General features: G+C 45.5%; 2 protein-coding genes across 2 annotated transcripts; both read right to left on the reverse strand.

Moving 5' to 3' along the window:
* Nucleotides 1-686: 686 nt before the first annotated feature.
* On the reverse strand, nucleotides 687-3,153 carry LOC107298479 (melanin-concentrating hormone receptor 1-like). The gene is made up of 2 exons (XM_015827858.2): nucleotides 2,966-3,153; nucleotides 687-1,869 (listed from the first exon to the last, which is right to left on the reverse strand). The coding sequence occupies exons 1-2, from the start codon at nucleotides 3,048-3,050 to the stop codon at nucleotides 878-880; spliced, it is 1,077 nt and encodes a 358-aa protein (XP_015683344.2). The 5' UTR covers nucleotides 3,051-3,153; the 3' UTR covers nucleotides 687-877.
* A 2,516-nt stretch (nucleotides 3,154-5,669) lies between these two features.
* TMEM159 (transmembrane protein 159) lies at nucleotides 5,670-14,285 on the reverse strand. Its single transcript, XM_015827857.1, has 5 exons — nucleotides 14,265-14,285; nucleotides 9,895-10,021; nucleotides 8,614-8,782; nucleotides 7,838-7,976; nucleotides 5,670-6,450 (listed from the first exon to the last, which is right to left on the reverse strand). Exons 2-5 carry the CDS (start codon nucleotides 9,964-9,966, stop codon nucleotides 6,387-6,389), a joined length of 444 nt encoding a protein of 147 aa, XP_015683343.1. The 5' UTR covers nucleotides 9,967-10,021; nucleotides 14,265-14,285; the 3' UTR covers nucleotides 5,670-6,386.
* Between the last annotated feature and the right edge of the window lie 6,811 nt (nucleotides 14,286-21,096).

The following is a 21,096-nucleotide window of genomic DNA, read 5'->3' on the forward strand; positions in this document are numbered from 1 at the left end:
GTCTGTCTAGAACAGGGGTCTTCAAACTTGGCCCTTTTATGACTTGTGGACTTCAACTCCCAGAATTCCTCAGCCAGGCACGCTGGCTGAGGAATTCTGGGAGTTGAAGTCCACAAGTCATAAAAGGGCCAAGTTTGAAGACCCCAAGTTTGAAGAAGGAGGGTTAAAATAGGGCTGTTTTGTTCACACGGCAATCAATTTCTCTAAAAGGAAGTTAGATTCTCTTTATTCAAGGTTTTGGACTGTACAATACAGTTCACAAACACATAAGGTCAAATTTCCAGGCAAAATTAAACCAAAACACAAGGTAGAACTATATTGTATTTGTAATTTAATCAGCATAGGCATGCCCGGAAATACACTATTAGACGGTGTTAGACTGAATTGAAATGAGAATATCAAGCAAAATTGCTGTTGAATGTTTTCATGGGACTCGTCCCAAAATGATTTCAGTCCCACTTCCAACAATGAGGGAATGGATGTCATTTAAAATGTTTCTTGATCGATCAGTTTGGTGTATTTGGAGAATCTCAATACCAAAAAAAAAAAAAAGCACACAATGTCCATGATGCCTTCAGCTGCCTTTTGATTTGTTTATTTTAGTATTTTTTTTCCAAATTTGGCCACAGTCACTGTATGACGTGTGGACTTCAACTCCCAGAATTCCCCAGCCGGCATACTTAAAGTCCATACCTCTTAAAGCTGCCAGGTTATCAAAAGAGTGATTTATTTAAGGACCCTGCTCCTGCAGGTTACGCCATAATGGTCCAAAGCAGAAAAGATCATTTTTACAAAAGTCCCAAAAGTTCTCAAAAATGGGGTGGATGGACACATATCCCTAGAGTTAATTCACCCAAATAAATCCATTTGTCATCTCTTATCTGGCCAAGACAGAGACCAAATGTAGCAAAGGCTGCCCAGATTCACTGGGGTCTGCTGGGGCGCTTTTGACCTGATGTTGGAAGAGTCCTTCCACATCTGCTGGCTGGTCAGAGACCGTGATCCTCCGGCGGAAGTTCTGCCCCAGCAAGATGTAGATGAAAGGGTTAAGGCAGCTGTTGGCATAACCCAGGCTGATGGCCACATTGTAGGCATAGTAGAAGGGTAAAGTGGGTTGGACGGCTAATTGGACAAGCTGTAGGACATGGAAGGGAGCCCAGCACAGGAAGAAGGCCAAGCAGATGGCAATGGCGATCCGTGTCACCCTTTTGATCCGCAGCTGGGTGCCTCTTTGCCTGGTGAGGGCTTCAGAAGACCTGGCCATCTTTAGGAGGATTCTCTGGTAGGCCACCGTGATGACCGCAAAAGGGATGGCGAAAGCAAGGAAGAACTGGTAGAGGGTATACCAATAGATGTCCCACTGAGGGTCTGGCAGACGTATCCCGCACCCCAAAAGCTCTCCGGGTAGAGGAATCAACTGGGCGTACATCCAGACGGGAGTGATGCTGAGAAAGGAGAGGGCCCAGAGCATACAGATGGCCGTGACGGCCACCGGGGGCTTCCTGAAACGGGTGGAGGAGAAAGGATAGACAGTAGCCAGGTAGCGGTCAATGGACATGGCGGTGAGGATGTAAGTGCTGGTGAACTGGCTGTTGGCATCCAAGGCGGTGATGATGGTGCACATGGTTCCTCCAAATTTCCAGCTTCCTTGGCCCAACAGCTGGTGGATGAGGAAGGGCATCCCCAGAAGGAACAGGAGGTCCACCAAGGAAAGGTTGACAATGAAGATATCCGGTACGCTGCTGCTGGGGCTGGATTTCTTCAAGACGGCGCAGATCACCAGGCTGTTGCCAACAATGCCCACCAGACAGATGATACCAAAGAGGACGGACATGATAATGGTGGAATAACTCATGGAGCTGAGGTCACCTAGGAAGAAAGAGAGGGGGAGAAAGGGTCCTTGAAGTGCCATGTCTTGCTCAAGAAGGCTTGGATAAAGATGAAGCTTTCCACCAGTGTTTTTCAACCTTGGCAACTTTTAAGAGGTGTGGTCTTCAACTTCCAGAATTCCCCAGCTAGCTAAGGTGGAAAAACACTGCCTTACAGTTGTATTAGCTGATTTCTATACTAATCCTTACAAGAAGAGTATAAAGTACAAGGAATTATGAGCAAGACATGCACAGCGTTTTCTAATTGTTAGCTCAAGGAATTCTGGGAGTTGAAGTCCACAGGTTGTGAAGGGAGTCATCGTTGCCCACCCCTGTATTCTACACTATTTTGGGGCTCTGAAGAGTCCCATTGATTTCAAGGTGCTTAAATCCAAGCGTCCTTTAAAGCCCCCGACTCCATAGCTGCCGCCTTTTGGTCTAAAAGAGCTTTCTGTGCATGCCCAGAAACTCTTTTCCATCTGCTTTGAACAGCCCGCTCCCTTGGGTTGACTTCCTTTGATGCTTAGAGAGATCGTCTTGAATTCAATTGCCCCAACCATCCAGATCAAAGTGCCAAGCAGAATCATTCTGCAACAGCTACAGGGGTGTCTGATCCTCCACATTACAAAGACACCCAAGTATTCTCTTGGCTGGCTGGTTTTGAAAAGCAGATTAAACAAAAACCAAATCAACCAGAGTTCGCCTAAGCCTAAGGTGCAAATCTCACCGATGGTGATTTAGTCAACAAAGGGAAACGCCAAAAATTACCTTAGCTGGATAGCTGAAATCTTTCATCCCCTAATTTTGCCTTGAATACACAAACACACAGAGCCACATCATCTCGGGCATTTTAACGACGTGAAAACGAACAAAATCAGCGCAGCCAAAGGGGGTCACCGGTTCCAACTGAAACACCAAAACGCACAATTTCCCTAACTGGCTAATTCAAATATTTCTTGGCTAGTTTCTGCCTTCGTCTTCTCTCCCTTCATCGTCTCCCTCCAGGTTTAAAGATCAGAGAAAGTTTGGGATCAACCCCATCCGTCTCTTTCTCTCTCTCATTCCTCATTTCCCTGCATTCTTCTGCTTCAGCTTACCGTTGTCGTCGGGAGGGAAGTCTTGTCCCAGCTCTGAAATGTTTAGAGCGGAATCGTTGGAAGTCTGGTTGGCTTGGAAATCCATTCTTGGAGGGAGCGTTGGAAAGCAAATTAGATCCCCCGGCTGGTGGGGAGAAGACGGTGAGGTGGGATCATGTGGAGATGGATTCCCCAGGAGATGCGCTCTCTCATGCCTTCCACATTTTCTGATTCGAGATGAGCAGTTTTGCCTGCTGCAGGAAAGAACACACACACACACACACAGAGAGAGAGCCCTACTCGCTTCTCTTGACTTTGCTTGCTTTCCTATACCGCCTTCTGCACACGCCAATGCCAGACCATCTCCGTGCATTTTTGGGGGAGGACTTTGCTGCCTAGCTTGGAAATAAGGACGGGAGCTGTGGGGTTTAAGACCACAACATGCTTGCCGTACAGCTGGGGGAGTCGGGGGGGGGGGCTGCAGGCATGAACCAGAGCCAAACCTGGTTTAATGAGTTATCCCCAGGAGTGGGTGGGTTGAATTAAGCCAGCAAAACAACTCGGCTGGAAATTCGCCAGGCACATTTTACTAGAGGGTATTGTGCAAATCTGTGTGTGTGTGTGTGTGGAAGGGGGAGAGAACTGGGCAAAAAGAGGTTGGAAAGCCCCCCCCCTCCTCCCAGGGTCTTTCCTCCTCTTTGCTGTGTGATGGTGTGTCCAATTGGTGAGTCTTCCAGCTAATGGGAATCAAGTAAGGGAGTTTAAGAAAGCTTTTTCCTATGGGGCCGAGTTCATCCAATGCTGCTCACGAGCCACAGCAATTGTGTTCAGAAGATACACGGAGCACAAACGACATCGCTGTGTGGCTTTGTCAGTTCTGTGTACTAAAGACTGGCTGTTTTTTCTCCTGGAGTTGGCATTCCTGGAATGTGATTCATCCAGGGTCTCCTATGGGCAAGAAGTGGGTTACAGACCTCGCTCAGCAGGGCTAGAGGCCAAATTGAACAGGGTAATCCCGTGGTCAAAATCCAGCTTCATTTTATCACCGGCGGTGCTCTTGCAAAGATGTGAAAATATACTGGACAAATATAACAATGACAATGCAAAAAAATATTTTAAGATACAAATATTAATGAAGCCAGAATCTTTTAGGTATGATGGACAAGTCAATTGAAAAAAAAATTGGGGGGTTGGGGTTATGCCTTCACATGGTGACGGTAGCGAGGATAGTACTTGACAAACACTGAGAAGAAAAAGGGAATGAAGTTGAATTAGCAGAGATAGGGAAATTAACTGCTTTGATCAGAGATAATGGACTAGATAGCTAAATAAGAGACTGGAAACCGTTTGTGGACTTTCTACATGCTAAATATAATAACAGATGGTTAACGGGGATTTGAATAGTGTAATGTTCACTGTTGACTGCTTTTTCTTCTTTTATATATATATTTGTAAAAGGGGGGGGAAATTTATTGTTGTTTTTTTTTACAGCACCCAGCCAGGGTGGATCCTACATGTTAAATTTAATTGACCACTTTTTCCTCCTTTTTTGTACGCTATTTTTTTCTTTTTGGTTGTTGTTAGGATTGAATGCATGTTTTTGTTTTGTTTCGTTTTGTTTTACTGTTTCGTACTTTATTTTCTATTATAAAACAATTTTAAAAAACAACAACAGTGCAATCCTAATTTATTTTCTCATCCATTTCCTTTCTCTCCCTCCTAACCTCACCCTATACCAGTGTTTCTCCACCTCGCAACTCTAAGAGGAGTAGGCATCAACTCCCAGAATTCAACTGTGATCCTAGGTTGAGTTCTACCAGTATATTTTTTGATGTAGGGTGGGAAAAATTTTGCCAATGTCATCTTAAGCTTGGTCTTTGGTGAGCGTATTTGGACAGATTCTTACCCAGATATCCAGCTTGTGTATCCAGAATCCAAAACACAGAGGGAAGAATCCCTAAGACCTAGCTCTACATTTAGGGGGGTACAAAAGTAACGCTAGACGACGGCATGTCCCCCTTTATAATTTTTGTCTCCATTTGCTGAACAATCTGCATTTAGCTAAGTTCAAGCCCCAAGATTCACCATTTGAGGCTCTGGATCACACACCCGTAACAAACACTCCGGGCCAGAAATTTAGGACCTCTGAAAGTTACCTTAGTTTTTAATCTAACCAAAGAGAAAAAATGATTAAGGAAGTACCTGTGCTGTAATCAATCCAGCCTGCGTTTAATTGTAATCAAAACTGAAATGGAACTGAACTGAAATTCCATTTAATGTTTGACCTTCTCCACTTGATAGCTTTTTGGAATATGCTTTTGTCGCATGCAGCTCTTGGGCCTGAAAAAGGTGTGTGTACACACACATACACACACACACATATACACCTTTTCAGGCCCAAGAACTGCATCTGATTTTTGTTGTGACAAAAACATATTCCAAAAAGCTATCAAGTAGAGGTTAAAAAATGGAATGGAATTTCAGTTCGCTTCCATTTCAGTTTGATTACAATGTATATATACACCTTTATATATATGTGTGTGTGTGTTTATGTGTATATATATGTGGGTGTGTATATATATGTGTGTGTATGTGTGTGTATATATTATGTGTGTGTATATATATATATGTGTGTGTGTGTATATCTCGAGGGCTAAAAGTGATGTGCTGGCCCTTCACACATTCACAACGTTGGTGCAAGCTGAGAAATGGGACAGAGACAGCCTGGATGAAAAGTAACAGTTTAGTGGCAAAAAGTATATCTGATGACAGCTTTAAGCAACCAAGCAGAAGAAAAAACTTTTTTTTTTTTTAAAAAAAAGAAAATATTCAAACTAGGCTTAGAGTGACCGATATTTGGCATAAGGAAAACCACTGTGCTTAACCATCCAGCTTTCTGCAAAGTTGCTAAATGCAACAAACAAAAGGCAGAACACAATCCCCCCTAGAAACAAAGAAATCAAAAACGCTTGACCTGCCCCACCCGAAAGACAATCGTAAAGAGATGCACCGGCTTTAATTTGGGGTCTTCGCCATGGCCCGTATTTCGGTTCCATTTGCTGTCGCCCGCAATGTAGTCGGGCATAGATTCCCCTGCTCCGTTTCCCACGTTAAAATCAACACTGTCGTTGGGTTCCTGAAACTCCAGGAGCAACCGTGCGTGAAAACTCTGCCTAAAAGCTGCTGAGGTGGTTTTCAAAATAATTGGGAGCGAGGGCTCGGCTATCTTAGCGTCCGGCTCTGGAGAAATCAGTCTCTTAATTCCCTGTTAATAAGGAGCTGAACCCCGGTCCTCTCGGTGGGTAAACAATTCTACAGAATACTGTAACAAGGATGTGTTTTTTTTCCAGCTACATTTTCTTTTTTTTGTTAAAGTGCCACTGTCGGAGACATTTTGAGCCGCTATCCAATTTATTCACCCCTTGTGAGAAGTTTCTGCTTCCTAGTCAATAATGAGATTGGAGACAGAACTGCTTCCGTTGGCATTCTCTTCCTTGGACGGGCCTCTGAGAGAGAGAGAGAGAGAGACACACACACACACACAAACACAAAAAGCGATCAAGATTGCAGCTTTCAGGGATGACATCTCATTAGCTAACAGGGCTCTGGTTCCCAATTTTCAGAATATTCGTGACTACGTGACCTGGTTTCAAGAGCCATTTCAAAAGGAGAATGGAAGGCCCTGAATTTTAAAAATAGATGAGTTGGGAGGTTGTGTTATTTTGTTTAGCATCCGTCGGCATTTTGTTGTTTAGGCCGATGGTTGGTTCCAGCCAAAACTGTACCTCTGCGGGGCAAGGCCTGAGTTTGCCTGCCGTGCCAATGCAGGGTGCATTCAATGAAGGGGAATGCACAGATAAAATCCTGCAAAATATAAATTGATCACAGATATTGGGGTTTGGACCGCCAGCTAATTATAATTTTTTGAGCTTGGGGATAAGTGTGGGATGTGAATGGCCGCAAATAGGAACCGAAGTTGGTTTGCGAGGAGAATGCAGTCCGTGCTGCAATTATAGTTTAAAGTGGAAATAGCCTAGAGAAGGACAAAAATAGGCTATAAAAATACCGATTGTGACACTTCACAATCTTGTAGAAGTGGGCTCTGCTAGGCACTGAAATGATGACAAGCTCAGGGACTGGATATAGCCTGGAGGGGAATAAGTGAATCAGAAAGTGCTCTTTATTTTTCCTTGAATTTATACTGCTAAGCCAGCGATTGGGGCAAGAAATGGTGCCAAACCGGCTTGGGTAACCATGATTTGTCACAATGAGTCAAATGTGGTGGGAAGCGCAAGAAAGATTTATTATAAAACCTGGTCTATGAACTATACAAAGTCAAGAAGAACCGAAACAGGGTTTAAGAGTGAAGCTAGTTCCCGAGGCTTGTGAACCACGGTTCAAAACATAGCTTTTGGTACAAGCTAGGCTAGGCCGTTCGTTACCGCTTGTTCACAACCTACAGTTAAAGCAAACTATAGTTCAGCACAATGCAGGATCTGTTGGAATGAAATTTCCTGCAAAACATTGGCACAACTCCTGTCTGGAAGGTATGTCAAGGGCATGTCAAGGCAGCCAATGTGGGCTAGTCTGTCAGGGGTGAAGAATCAGGATCAGACATACTGGAAGTTCCAGTTCAGGAGATTTATTGCTCAAGCGTACGGAGAATCCAGCCCACTAACGATAAAGCACTGAATTGTTGCTAGGTAAGAATTAATAGAATTCAAGGGGAGGGGCTGGACTTGGAGCATGAACACGTAACGATTCTAAGCTACGTCCTCTCTTGACTCCACCCCCCCAAGCTCTGCCTGCTCTTCTCCTACACTGTCCGACGGTTTGTGGCTGCTCTGGAACAATATACGGAATATAATTTATTATCAGGCCTGGGGTACTTACTCTCGAATGGGCCAGTAGCTGAGCAGGGTTGTAAGAGACAGGTAACAGACACTCAGCATTCCGGAAACCAGCAGCGACAGCATGCCCAATCCACCAAGAATGCAAAGCAAGGTGACGCCACCCAAGGATATTACGAAACCTAGCAAGGAGGAGATGTCATGAGCCTTCTTAGGGCTTCTCTAGGAATCTTGTTTTTATTGCATTACTAGCTGTACCCGGCCACGCGTTGCTGTGGCTCAGTCTGGTAAAAACGTGTGTTGTTTTTACGTCCAACAGATGGCGCTGTTTTTCAAAAAAATCATGTTTTTACCTATCACAGGTGTGACATCTATATAATAGTAAGTATATAAAAACACGCGCATATTCGAATGCGACGTTGTGTCAAAATTTCAAAACAATCGGTGAAGAACTTTTGGAGATTTAAGATTTTGAACAAACGAACATTTACATTTTTATTTATATAGAAGATTGTCAATAGATGGCAGCACCCAGCAAATTTATGGCTGGTCTAGGACAGCTCAGCAGAGTTAGGCCTGGTTAGTTCTTACTCGGGAGGCCTCTAAAACATCTTAGATAGTAGACTAGAGTAGGAGAGTGAATAAAATCCTGTAAGGAGGCAATGAGGAATTACTTCTGCACTGTTGCCAAGGGAACAGGCCTTCTGCCATTAAACTTCAAGCCCGTTTATTTATTGTCTTGAAGGATCACACTGAAAGCTGTCTCTGGAGAGGCATGGAGGCGCCATCCCAACCCTTTCCCCCAAAGACATGAATTACCTTCCATGACGATCACTCCGATGCACGCCAGGACTGTGGTAGTGACGACAAATACCAGAAAAAACGCAATCGGAACAGCTGAGGCTGCGATAAACACCATCAGGGAGAGGGTAACGAAAGGGTGATCATCTAAGTACTGGCCAACTCTGGAGTTCATAAAAGAAACCACCTGGGAAATAAAGGGAAAAAGAAAAATGTTTTTAAAAGATTTGGGGAATTTATTCTGGGAAGTGAAGCTCTTACAAGAGGAAATCATATTGAATTAAGGCGAGTCTCATACAGGTCTCTTAGAATAGAATGGAGCTGGAAGGGACCTTGGAGGTCTTCTAGTCCAGCCCCCTGCTCAAGCAGGAGAACCTATACTATCTCAGACAAGTGACTGTCCAATCTCTTCTTAAAAATTTCCAGTGATGGAGCGCCCAAGAATTCTGGAGGCAAGCTGTTCCACTGGTTAATTGTCCTCACTGTCAGGAAGTTTCTCCTTAATTCCAGGTTGCTTCTCTCTTTGATCAGTTTCCAACTATTGTTTCTTGTCCTGCCCTCTGGTGCTCTGGTGAACAAAGTGACCCCCTCTTCCTTGTGGCAGCCTCTCAGATATTGGAAGACTGCTATCTTCTTCTTTTTTTTAGACTAGCCAAACCCAAGTCCCACAGCCGTTCTTCGTATATTTTAGTCTCCAGGCCTTTGATCATCTTAGTTGCTCTTCTCTGAATTTTTTCCAAACTCTCAACCTCTTTTTTGTGATATGGTGACTAAAATAGGCTGCAGTATTCCAGGTGTGGTCTTAATAGGGTTTTATAAAGTGGCACTAATACCTCGCGTGATCTTTGTTTATACAACCCAGGATTGCATTAGCTTTTTTGGCTGCTTCTGCACACTGCTGGCTCATGGTTAAGTGATCGTCCACTAAGACTCCAAGGTCCCTCTCACAGTCACAGTTATATCCAAACATTTTTTTGCCATTTCCCCCCCAATATCTTTGCAAAGCTGTGTTCGCGCATGATTTAAACATCATCTGTTGCATGAACCCAATTGGCTGATTTTGCACGATCGTAACCCTAACCCTACTGGTTGGGTTGGATTCCCACAAAACAGCTTGGCAAGCTTTAGCCCAGTTATTATGCAACGATGGCTTTGAGACAAGAAACAAGGCGTGTAAGAGAGGATTAATTCTCCTTCCCATCCAATTTTTATTTATACCGACTTTTAGTTTTAGCTGGTCTTTCCCTAAACAGAAGGAAAATGCCACTTCGACAGCGATAAAAGTTCTCTGTAACTCACATGTGAGTTGCTATGTACCGTATCCATCATCGCCAGCCACCGTTTCTGGAGTTCCTTCACCTCTTTCGACATGGTGACGCTTTCAAGCTTAAAAACAAATCCGAAATTTGTTTTCAAATCCTAAATCCTAGAAAGAGGATGAAAAAAGGAATATTTTGTCTGCTGTGCTTATTCAGATTCCCAAATGTAAAGCAGACTGTAGTCTGTAGAGTAATAATAATAATAATAATAATGATGATGATGATGATGATTGATGATGATGATAAAGTTGGAAGAGACCTTGGAGGTCATCTAGTCCAACCCCCTACTCAGGCAGGAAACCCTATACCATTTCAGACAAATGGCTGTCCAATCTCTTCCAGTGTTGGAGCATTCACAACTTCTGGAGGCAATAAGTAGTCTATAGTATAGGTAGTCCTATTTTTAGTACAAGGTTATTCAGGTAGTCCTCGACTTACAACAGTCTATGTAGTGACCGTTCGAAGTTACAACGGCACTGAAAAAAGTGACTCATGACCGTTTTTCATACTTATGACCATTGCAGCATCCCTGGGGTCACATGATCAAAATTCAGAGGCTGGTTCATATTTATGACAACTGGTTCATATTTATGACGGTTGCAATGTTCCCCCGGGGTCACACAATCCCATTTTGCGACCTTCTGACAAGCAAAGTCAATGTCTCGCTTAGCAACCGAAAGGTTGAACTCAAATTGTTGGCTGTGAGTCAAGGACTGCCTGTATTCAAACATTCTTAGGCGATAACCTTTAAGATCCCCATTTTGCTACGAAATATATATATTTAGAAACAACTTCATTTTTTTCCCCTTGTCCTCTTATTACAGGAGTCGGATTCCACATAGTTGCAATTCCTAGTAGAACCTTTGCAATTGTACTGGCAAACTCCAAAGGCTGCCTGTTTACTACAGCTTTACAATGTTTCCACAATGTAGATTCTTAGAGGAAGGAAAAAAACAAATAAAGCAGGTGGCAGAAAAACAAATAACTTTTTGAAACATCCCTGAGATGCTGAAGGAATTGTTCAGATTATCTTTGCTATCCAGAAACAAATATCCAAACAGTCCAATCTCTGATGCCCTGTTGAATTTCTGCCTGTCTTCTATAACTGTCCAGTTGCAAGACTGCACCCCAAAGTACCCAGCAGTTCTTCAAAATCTGACAAAAGCAGGGCACCAAATGAGCAAAGGCATTGTCCTGGGGAACTTCTGCCTGATCCTCCAGCCTCAACAGGGCTGGGGGGGGGGGGAACATGAGAAGAAGAAAAAAGAACTGTCCTGTTGAAACTCTGCCTGACACTGCAGTCTCAGCAGCAGCTGAGGAGCAGCAAGAGGGAAAAAAATATTTCCCAGTGAACCTCTGCCTGCTCCTTCAGCCTCAGCAGGACCTGAAGGGCAGTGTGAGGGATACCACTGTCCTGTTGAACCTCTGCCTAATCCTCCAGCCTGGACAGAACCTGAGATGCAACAGGGGAACCTGGTGAACCTCTGCCTGACCCTCCAGCCTCAGCATGGGGGAATCTGTCCTGTTGAACCTCTGCCTGACCCTCCAGCCTCAGCAGGGGCAATTGGGGGGAGGGGAGAGATCTGTCCTGTTGGACCTCTGCCTGACCTTCCAGACTCAGCATGGGGGAATCTGTCCTGTTGAACCTCTGCCTGACCCTCCAGCCTCAGCAGGGGCAATTGGGGGGGAGGGGAGAGATCTGTCCTGTTGGACCTTTGCCTGACCTTCCAGACTCAGCAAAGGGGAATCTGTCCTGTTGAACCTCTGCCTGACCCTCCAGCCTCAGCAGGGGCAATTGTGGGGGGGGNCCTGTTGGACATCTGCCTGACCCTCCACCCTCAGCATGGGGGAATCTGTCCTGTTGAACCTCTGCCTGACCCTCCAGCCTCAGCAGGGGCAATTGTGGGGGGGGGAAGGGGGAGAATCTGTCCTGTTGGACCTCTGCCTGACCCTCCAGCCTCAGCAGGGGCAATTGGGAGGGGAGGGGAGAGATCTGTCCTGTTGAACCTCTGCCTGACCCTCCACCCTCAGCATGGGGAATCTGTCCTGTTGAACCTCTGCCTGACCCTCCAGCCTCAGCAGGGGCAATTGGGGGGGGAGGGGAGAGAATCTGTCCTGTTGAACCTCTGCCTGACCCTCCACCCTCAGCAGCCCCTGAGGGGCCCCGGGGCGGCCGACTGCCCTGTTGAACGTCAACCTGCTCCCCCCCCCCGGAAGCCCGAGCAGGGTCCGCGGGAAAGCCGCTCCCCTGCCGGACCTCCGCCTGCAGGCCGGCCGGCCGGCCGGCTGCTCGGCCTCGGAAGGCGCCGCTGCGCCTCTTCCTTCTCCTCCTCCCCGCAGGGAAAGCCAACGAAGCGGGCCGGGCCTGCCTCGCTCCTTCGGCCTTACCTCCGCCGCCTCGTCTCGCCTCGCCTGGCCCGGCCTGCTCGGCCCTGTTGGGCGCTCCCGGGCCGGCGAGGCCCTTGAGGAGGGAGCCGCCGCCGCCTCGTCCGCCCGTCAATCGGCCCGAATTAGCTCGATTTGCCTCAAGGCCGGCCGCCTCGGCCTCTCCGGGAAGCGGCCCGGCTCCTCCCTTGCAGGGCGCAGCGAGGCGGCGGAGCCAGCAGGAGGATGGCGGCGGATGCGGTTGGCGCTGCTCAGGCTGCGGGAGTCGACATGCCTTGCGGGCTGCCCGGACCACACCTGGCAGGCTGCCCGGCCTCTTGGTGCCAATGTTTATAAATATGATTTTTTAAAAAAAGATGGGATCACGTGAAGTGTTAATACCACTTTACAAGGCCTTGGTAAGGCCACACTTGGAATACGGCATCCAGTTTTGGACACCACGGTGTAAAAAAAGATGCGGAGACTCTGGAAAGAGTGCAGAGAAGAGCAACAAAGAGGATCAGGAGACTGGAGGCTAAAACATATCAAGAACGGTTGCTGGAATTGGGTCTGTCTGGTTTAGTGAAGAGAAGGACGAGGGGGGACATGATAGCAGTGTTCCAGTATCTCAGGGGCTGCCCCAAAGAAGAGGGAGTCAAGCTATTCTCCAAAGCGCCTGAAGGCAGGACAAGAAGCAACGGATGGAAACTAACCAAAGAGAGAAGCAACCTAGAGCGAAGGAGAAACTTCTTGACAGTTAGAACAATTAACCAGTGGAACAACTTGCCTCCAGAAGTTGTGGGTGCTCCATCACTGGAGGTTTTTAAGAAGAGACTGGACAGCCATTTGTCTGGAATGGTACTCTAGGGTTTTCCTGCTTGAGGAGGGGTTTGGACTAGAAGACCTCCAAGGTCCCTTCCAGCTCTATATGGGTGACATAATAGCAGTCTTCCAATATCTCAGGGGCTGCCCCAAAGAAGAGGGAGTCAAGCTATTCTCCAAAGCGCCCGAAGGCAGAACAAGAAGCAACAGATGGAAACTAACCAAGGAGAGAAGCAACCTAGAACTAAGGAATTTCCTGACAGTCAGAACAATTAACCATTGGAACAACCTGCCTCCAGAAGCTGTGGGTGCTTCATCACTGGAAGGTTTTGAAGAAGAGATTGGACAACCATTTATCTGAAATGGTATAGGGTTTTCCTGCCCGAGCAAGGGGTTGGACTAGATGACCTCCAAGGTCCCTTCCAACTCTGTCATTGTCTCCCTGTTCAAATCCTTCCCAAGGACGTGAGATAGGCAGATGACCAGGTAGTCCTCAACTTACAACCACAATTGAGCCCAACATTTATATTGCTAGGTGAGAAACTTATTAAGGGAGTTTTGCCCGATTTCATTTGCAGTACATTTAGCGACCGTTCGAAGTTACGACGACATTGAAAAGAGTGACTTATGACCGTTTTCCCACTTAGGACCCTTGCAGCCTCCCCATGGTCATGTTTTTTACATTCGGAGGCTCGACCACTGACTCACATTTATGACGGTCGCATTGTCCCCGGGGGTCACGTGATTCCCTTTTGTGACCTTCTGGCAAGCAAAGTCAACGAGGAAGTCAGATTCGCTTAACGACCGGGTTACTAGTTTAAGAACTGCAGTGACTCGCTTAACAAACGTGGCCAAAAAAAGTCGTAAAGTGAGGCAAAGCTCACTTCACAAATTTCTCACTTAGCAACATAAGTTCAATGGTGGCCGTAAGTTGAGGACTCCCTGTACTATGTGCTTTTCCTCCCTTGAAGATCTTAATAATAATAATAATAATAATAATAATAATAATAATAATAATAATAAAAAAAGTTGGAAGGGACCTTGGAGGTCATCTAATCCAACCCCCTGCTCAGGCAGGAAACCTTATACCATTTCTTTGCCCCCTCTCCTCCCCTGCCCAGGTCACCCCCCCTGGTTCTACCTGACGTGCCCCGTCCACCTTACCATATCCGAACAGTGTTTGCTTGTTAAACAAACCGCCTTTCGCAGGAGCCGCTGGTGAAGATCCAGGCTGGCAGGAATGGCGTGGCAGGGCAGCCAACTGGGCGGAGTGGGGAGGGGGGGTTGTGGGAAGAGCGGAATCAGGTTGCTTAGCGACAGCAATGCGGTCCCCTCGGTTACCCCGAGCGAGCGAGAAGGGGGAGAGAATGTCGGAGAGCAGAAGTTCTTTCTGAGCTCTGCCTCCCCGGCTCGGACAGGAACAGGTGACTGGGACAGGAGCTGGAGTGGCGGGGAGTCCTCTGGGCCCCTTCCTGGTCCTGGCTGAGGTTGAGAAGAGGCACAAGAAACTGGCATTGGTTGGCCTTGAAAGTGCCCGGCTTTGCTTTGATTTTCTTTCTTTCTTTCTTTCTTTCTTTCTTTCTTTCTTTCTTTCTTTCTTTCTTTCTTTCTTTCTTTCTCTTTTCTTCTGTTGTTTTTTCTCCCCTCCTTCTCTTCCTTCTTTCCTTCCTTTCTCTTTTCCTTCCTTCCTTTCTCTCCCTCTTTCTTCCTCCTCTCCATTTCCGTCCTTCCTTCCCCTCTTCTCCTTCTTCCTCTCTTTTCTCTCCCTCCCTTTCTCTCTTCCTCTCCCTTTCCTTTCTCCTTCCTTCCTCTCTTCTCCTTCCTCTCTTCTCTCCCTCCCTCCCTCCTTTCTCTCCTCTCCTTTCCCTTTCCCCTTCCTTCCTTCCGTCCTTCCTTCCCCTCTTCTCCTTCCTCTCTTTTCTCTCCCTCCCTCCCTCCCTCCTTTCTCTCTCTCCTCCTCCTCTCCTCTCCTCTCCCTTTCCTTTCTCCTTCCTTCCTTCCTCTCTTCTCTTTCCTCTCTTTTCTCTCCCTCCCTCCTCCTTTCTCTCTCCTCTCCTTTCCCTTTCCTTTCCCCTTCCTTCCTTCCATCCATCCATCCTTCTCCTCCTCTCCTCTCCTCTCCTCTCCTTTTCCTTCCTTCCTTCCTTCCTTCCTTCCTTCCTTCCTTCCTTCCTTCTCCCTTTCTCCCTCCCTCCCTCCTTTCTCTCTCTCTCTGTCTCTCTCTTCCTCTCCTTTCTCCTCCCTCCCTCCCTCTTCAGAATGAGTGTGGATCACTTCCTAGTTCCTAAAGATAAGATAACGTGTCTTTCTACCTAGCCTAACTTGGGAGGGATGTTTGAAAATACATTCAGTGGGTGCCCTCATGAAGGAATGTGATAAAAATGGATTGTAGCATAAGGGGGGGGTTGTTTTGACTGTCAACTGGTGTGATTCTTCTAGATGTTTAAAGCCCCGATAAGGATTTATTTTTGGAAAGTTCATTGATCTAATTGATAGTTTGGAAGAAGAGGAGGACATCCTAAGAAATATTCAACATGAATCCAAAGGAGATTGCCCAAATTTTGAGGGTAAGCCTGAATAATCCTTATGAAAACATTGTCTGGGTTTGCTTATTGTGCCAGAAACGCAATCCTGTTTCCGAGGTTTAGGCTTCCTGTCTTGTATGATGACAGCAATTGTAGCTTTTAACCCTTAATTTGTGATACAGGCTTAGTAAAGCTAGTGAGTTTCAGCTTCTTAATCAAACCATGGTTAAACATTGGCTTAGTTTGAGATATGTGTGCAATTGCAATGTTTTAAAGGAAAAGGATTTGGAAACTGCATAAAGATATTGTAATACTACAATGTTGAACTTTTGGAGAGAAATAATAGGGTGGTCACATTGCAGATGCTGGACCAAACCTCTTTTAATCTGGTATCTTCAGATGTGTTGGATAAAAGCTTGCAAGATTCCCAGCTTAATCACCACATCTGGAAGGACCAGGATGGAGAAAAATAGTCACTGATCTTTTGCCTGGGATATCCAGAGAGTAGCTCCTACCTTAGTTGCACTAAGACATGGTTTAACTGAGGTTTATTGGGAAAAAAGTAACGTCCTCTGTTTACAAACCATAATATTGCACTTAGAAACATGCTAAGTCCTACCAAAAAAAAATGTTATTTCTTAGCATTAAATATGGCACTAAGTATTGCTTATTTTGCAGCAAGGGGGCCCTAAAGTCTGTAAAAAGTCTGGGATTCTCCATGGGGGTCATCCCGTCTTGATTTTATTCTAAAGCCTCGTAATTATTATTATATTTTGTATACCATCTTTTGTATACATAACTCAAGGTGGCACAAATACCTAATATTCCTGCCTCTATTTTCTTTACAACAACCCTGGGAGGTGGGTTGGTCTGCTGATCCATTCAAAAATTTGCATGAAGAGAATCCTAAGAAAGTTAGGAGCCATCTGACAAATCTTTAAATTCCACAATTGAAAAAGCGGCTTGGATCCAGGATTGGGCCATTGGTTTCTAAAAAAATGGGTTCTTAATTTTAAAAAAAGCCCAGACTTGGGTTTTGGGGTTTTTCCCCCCAGACCAATTTAAATGCAGGATGGCAGGGGTAAAAACAGGATTGTAGCACTGCAGTGTCATGATCTAGACACATTTTGCATTTTCTTGAAGTTTTCCCCCCCCCCATATTTTTTAGACACAGACTGATTCTATCTATAATATGAGCCATGCAAAGCAGATCCCTGAATTGCCCTCTTTGCCTTCAGTGGCGGCCTCTGATCCCTCCCAGCTGTATCAGGTGAGTCCTTGCATTCTTATTAGAAAACTAGCTGTACCCGGCCACGCGTTGCTGTGGCTCAGTCTGGTAAAAGCGTGTGTTGCTTTTACGTCCAACAGATGGCGCTGTTTTTCAAAAAAAGCATGTTTTTACCTGTCACAGGTGTGACATCTATATAATATAGGTATATAAAAACACGCGCGTATTCGAGTGCAACCTTGTGTCAAAATTTCAAAGCAATCGGTGAAGAACGTTCGGAGATTTAAGATTTTGAACAAATGAACATTTACATTTTTATTTATATAGATAGATAGATAGTTATTATAGGAAACCAGCTCGAGAACAATACAGGTCGTTCTTGTTCAGCAACCACAACTGGGACCGGCAATTGTTGTTAACTGAAGCGGTTGCTAAGTGGGAAATCAAGCAATTTAGCAACTGTCACTTTCCTTTCCCCCATTCATCTCAGCGGCACTGGGATAGCTGGGTGAAAACTGATAAGGTTGATCAGTTTCAAATCTTTCCCTTTTTGTTTATTTCCCCTCTGCCGTGCTCATCTGGGAGCTGGGATAATTATCCAGAAGGGAATTAATGTGTGTATTTACATTCATTGAAGAGGAAGGGATTACAAGAAAATAAACCGGTTTACAACAGGGAATACACGAAAGAAAACTGTGAGCGCGCCGCACAAAAAGCTTGATAGATTCCCATTGTGTGCCTGCTTATTCACTTGTAATCCTTTCCTCTCCAATCTCTCTGCTGGCAGGGAAGGAGAAAAAGAGTGTCAGGCACTGGAGAGATTGCCTACAGAATTGATTGGCTTTTTCTTTTTTTGCTCAATCTCACCTCTGCCTGACATTTTTTTTTCCTCCCCACACTTCCAGGGTAGAAAGATTGGAGAAGAAGGGATTACAAGAGAGTAGCAAGCACACAAGAGGGAATACACATAATGCGGTGGCACTGGCAACCCTGAGCATGTCAGGCAAACAGCCCAGTGTATTCTTCATTGCGTGCCTGCTTACTTTCTTGTAAATCCTTCTTCTCCAATCTTCCCATTCTGCAAGAGGGAAAAAAAAAGAATTGGTCAGACACAGGACCACAGGCTCTGACTGTATTGGCAATCCCATGACCGATGCTCACCGCTAAGTTGCAAATGAAGGCATTGGTTGTAAAGATACTTTGTCAGGACTGTTGTAACTTTGGACCGTTGCTGAACAAAGCAGTTGGTAAATGAGATCTATCTGTACATCAGCTTTCCTTTGCTTCCAAGCCCTGCAAAGGTTACAAATGGGAGGATTGGTTTTAAAGTTATTTTTATTTCATCACTGTCGTAACTGAAAATGGTTGCTAAGCAAGGCAGTCGCTAAAAGAGCATTAACTCTGTACTCATTGGGTGCAAGCAGTAATCTGGAAGAAAAAAGATTAATTAGTTTAGTTTGGGGCTTCCTCCATCCTGGGCAGGTGACTGATGCTAGAAATATGGAGTGACTTTTTGTTCAAGGGTTTTGCAGGGAACGAAAGCAAAACTGACCAGCTTCCTAAACTTAATGCCATCCAGACTGTAACGTTGAGTTGCATTTCTCACTTTTGATCTTTTCTCTGGTCGTGAAGTCGAGGACTACCTGTACAATTTCACGTTGTGTTTGGGGGGGCTTAGCAAGAGATCGGATTCAAGTTTGTACAGTGCCTCTGTTTATTTGCTTGAGGAGACAACAAACCGACATGCAGTCCTCTAAATTATGGAAAATTATGTGGGCGGCTTCATTTGAAGGAGGCGATTGCAGCATTACGAGGAGTTTGCTGGTCATTTCTCAGTGATGGAACCTGTTCCTCCACTTCCACCTGGGATATTTTGCCCGGTCTATGCCAGGAAATAAGTTGCCTGCCTAAATCAGAAAACAATTTCCTCGGAAGGCGTGGTTCTCCCAGGTTACCATGAATTCGTTAAGAGGAAAAGAATCGGGCTATGACAATTGTGCCAGTCTAATGGCTTTCTCAGCTACGACAACTCTATATGTAGTCCTCGAGTTACAGCCGTAACTGGGTCCAGAATTTCCGTTGCCGAGCCAGGCGGTTGTTAAGTTGCATCCGATTTTACAGAACTGAAGAAGCTTCTTGGACGAGAAGCAAAACATTTTCAAGAGGAAGAAAAAAAAACCTCCCAAGAATTGCCTTTTGGAAAAGCACCTTTGGGATGCCTTGTTTAGCAATGGAAATTTGAGGCTCAGTTTTGGTCGTAGGTTGAGGACTACCTGCCTGTCCTTTGTCCCCATCAGCTTCTCTAATGGAATGTCCCGTTACTTTTCTCCTCCTCGTTCTGGGTTTAGATGATCCAGGAGAGCAGCCACTACCCCACGCTTATGCAACGAGCATCTTGGATGCTGGCAGTGCCCCTGAAGGAACAGTGTCATTTCCGCACGCCAAGCAACTCCATCGCCAACAACTACACCTTGGCCGCACGTGACTTGAAGATGAAAGATCTACAGAAGCTGGCTTCCCCTCTCCGAATCAGAAAGGCTTCTGGGTCCACCAAACAGAAAGCTGAATGTCCACGTATCCTCCTCAGCTCAACAGCATAGAGCAGAGATCCCCAACCTTTGGGGCACCAGGGACCGGTTCCGTGGAGAGAGGTTTTTCCATGGACCGGAGGGGTCGTGGTTTTGTGTGTTGCCTGCATCCTGTGGATGGGGCTTTGTTTGTTTGTGTGGACAGGTTGCTGGCATGCTGCGGCCCGGTACCGGTCCACAGACCGGGGGTTGGGGATCCCTGGCGTAGAGATCAATGTCTAATCTGGATTAGCTTTCTTTCTTTTTCTTTTTTCTCTCTCTCTCTTATTTTGGTGGAGGCTTTTCTTTAATGGGATCTCCCAGCTGCTAAAGAGTATGCGCCCTCCGAAAAGAAGATGAAAATGTATGTAAAAAACCTCGAGGGAGAATATGAAAGGTATTGCCGCCTTTATGCTTATTCAGTAGGTACGGTTGAACAAGTTACGGCAGCCTTGAATAAGCCCATGTTTTGCAAAGTTCACACAGCATTCTCAGCCTTAAAAGAGAGTTGACAAACCGTAATGCTTGGCTTCACGGGTGTGCTCTAAGATGTAGTTCATTTAATCATGGTTTGTGGAATAAACCACAGTTGGCTGTCTTTGCTCGACACGCTAAGTCAGGAAACATGGTGTATCAAACTTGTATATTGCTAATCTCACCAAAGGCAATTCTAGGCAGCTTGCAGACATTGAATAAAGTGCAAACTAAAAGGTTCCAACGGTCAATTTAAAAAACCCATTAAAATAAAACTAAGCAGGATGGAGAGGGAGAGAACCACAGTGCACACAGAGAGGAAGTGGGGTGCCCCCTCCTCCATCTGCCATATCCCCATGGGGGGGCAGGCTAGTTGGCACAGCCATGGCTTTGGAGCAGATCTGACCTGGGGAGAGTGGGGGGGAAGAGATTCCAGAGAGCGGGAGCAAGGTCAAAAAAGTTTCTTTTCCTGGACCCCACCAGCCAAAATTCCTCAGCTGATGGGAACCGCAGCAAGCCACTCCTGCCGGCACAAGGGGGGGGCAGGCTAATTCTGTTGGGAGGGGGGAGTTGATTTTTTAGCTAGCCAGGTTCAGGACTTAAGTGTTGCCCCAAAAGTGTTTTTCCAAAAGACAACTGGACTTTCATTTGTCTGAAATGGTATAGGGTTTCCTGCCTGAGCAGGGGGTTGGACTAGATGACCTCCAAGGTCCCTTCCATCTATTCTATTCTATTCTATTCTATTCTATTCTATTCTATTCTATTCTATTCTATTCTATTCCTTTCCATATTTTCTATTCTATTCTATTCTATTCTATTCTATTCTATTCTATTCTATTCTATTCTTTCTCATTCTATACTCTACTCTACTCTACTCTACTCTACTCTACTCTACTCTACTCTACTCTACTCTACTCTTATTAGTTTTGGATTTTCTTTCCTTGAAATTGTTTCGCTTCTCATCCAAGAAGCTTCTTCAGTTCTGACTCAAGCTTCTTAGATGAGAAACGAAATGTTTTCGAGGAAAAAACCCCCAAGAAAGTCCAGTTACCTTTTGGGGAAAAAAAAGCATCTTTGGGACAACCCTGACCTGGCTGATGGAGAATCTCCACAGACAGACTCACCTGTTGATTGTGGTTCATTTCAGGGCCGAAACTGTATCCCAAGTGTGCAGTCTGGATCTGTTGAGGTTGGACGTTCAA

This window comes from Protobothrops mucrosquamatus, unplaced genomic scaffold, assembly GCF_001527695.2.
Source record: "Protobothrops mucrosquamatus isolate PMUCROS unplaced genomic scaffold, P.Mucros_1.0 scaffold4008, whole genome shotgun sequence".
Taxonomy (NCBI): domain Eukaryota; kingdom Metazoa; phylum Chordata; class Lepidosauria; order Squamata; family Viperidae; genus Protobothrops; species Protobothrops mucrosquamatus.

Excerpts from the sequence above, each read along its gene's own strand:
- LOC107298479 (XM_015827858.2), bottom strand. The coding sequence starts at position 3,050 with ATGGATTTCCAAGCCAACCAGACTTCCAACGATTCCGCTCTAAACATT. Across the intron at positions 1,870-2,965 it reads CTTCCCTCCCGACGACAACG|GTGACCTCAGCTCCATGAGT; the intron begins GTAAGCTGAAGC and ends CTTTCTTCCTAG.
- TMEM159 (XM_015827857.1), bottom strand. The coding sequence starts at position 9,966 with ATGTCGAAAGAGGTGAAGGAACTCCAGAAACGGTGGCTGGCGATGATG. Across the intron at positions 7,977-8,613 it reads CGGAGTGATCGTCATGGAAG|GTTTCGTAATATCCTTGGGT; the intron begins GTAATTCATGTC and ends CCTCCTTGCTAG. Across the intron at positions 6,451-7,837 it reads AGCTACTGGCCCATTCGAGA|AGGCCCGTCCAAGGAAGAGA; the intron begins GTAAGTACCCCA and ends TCTCTCTCTCAG.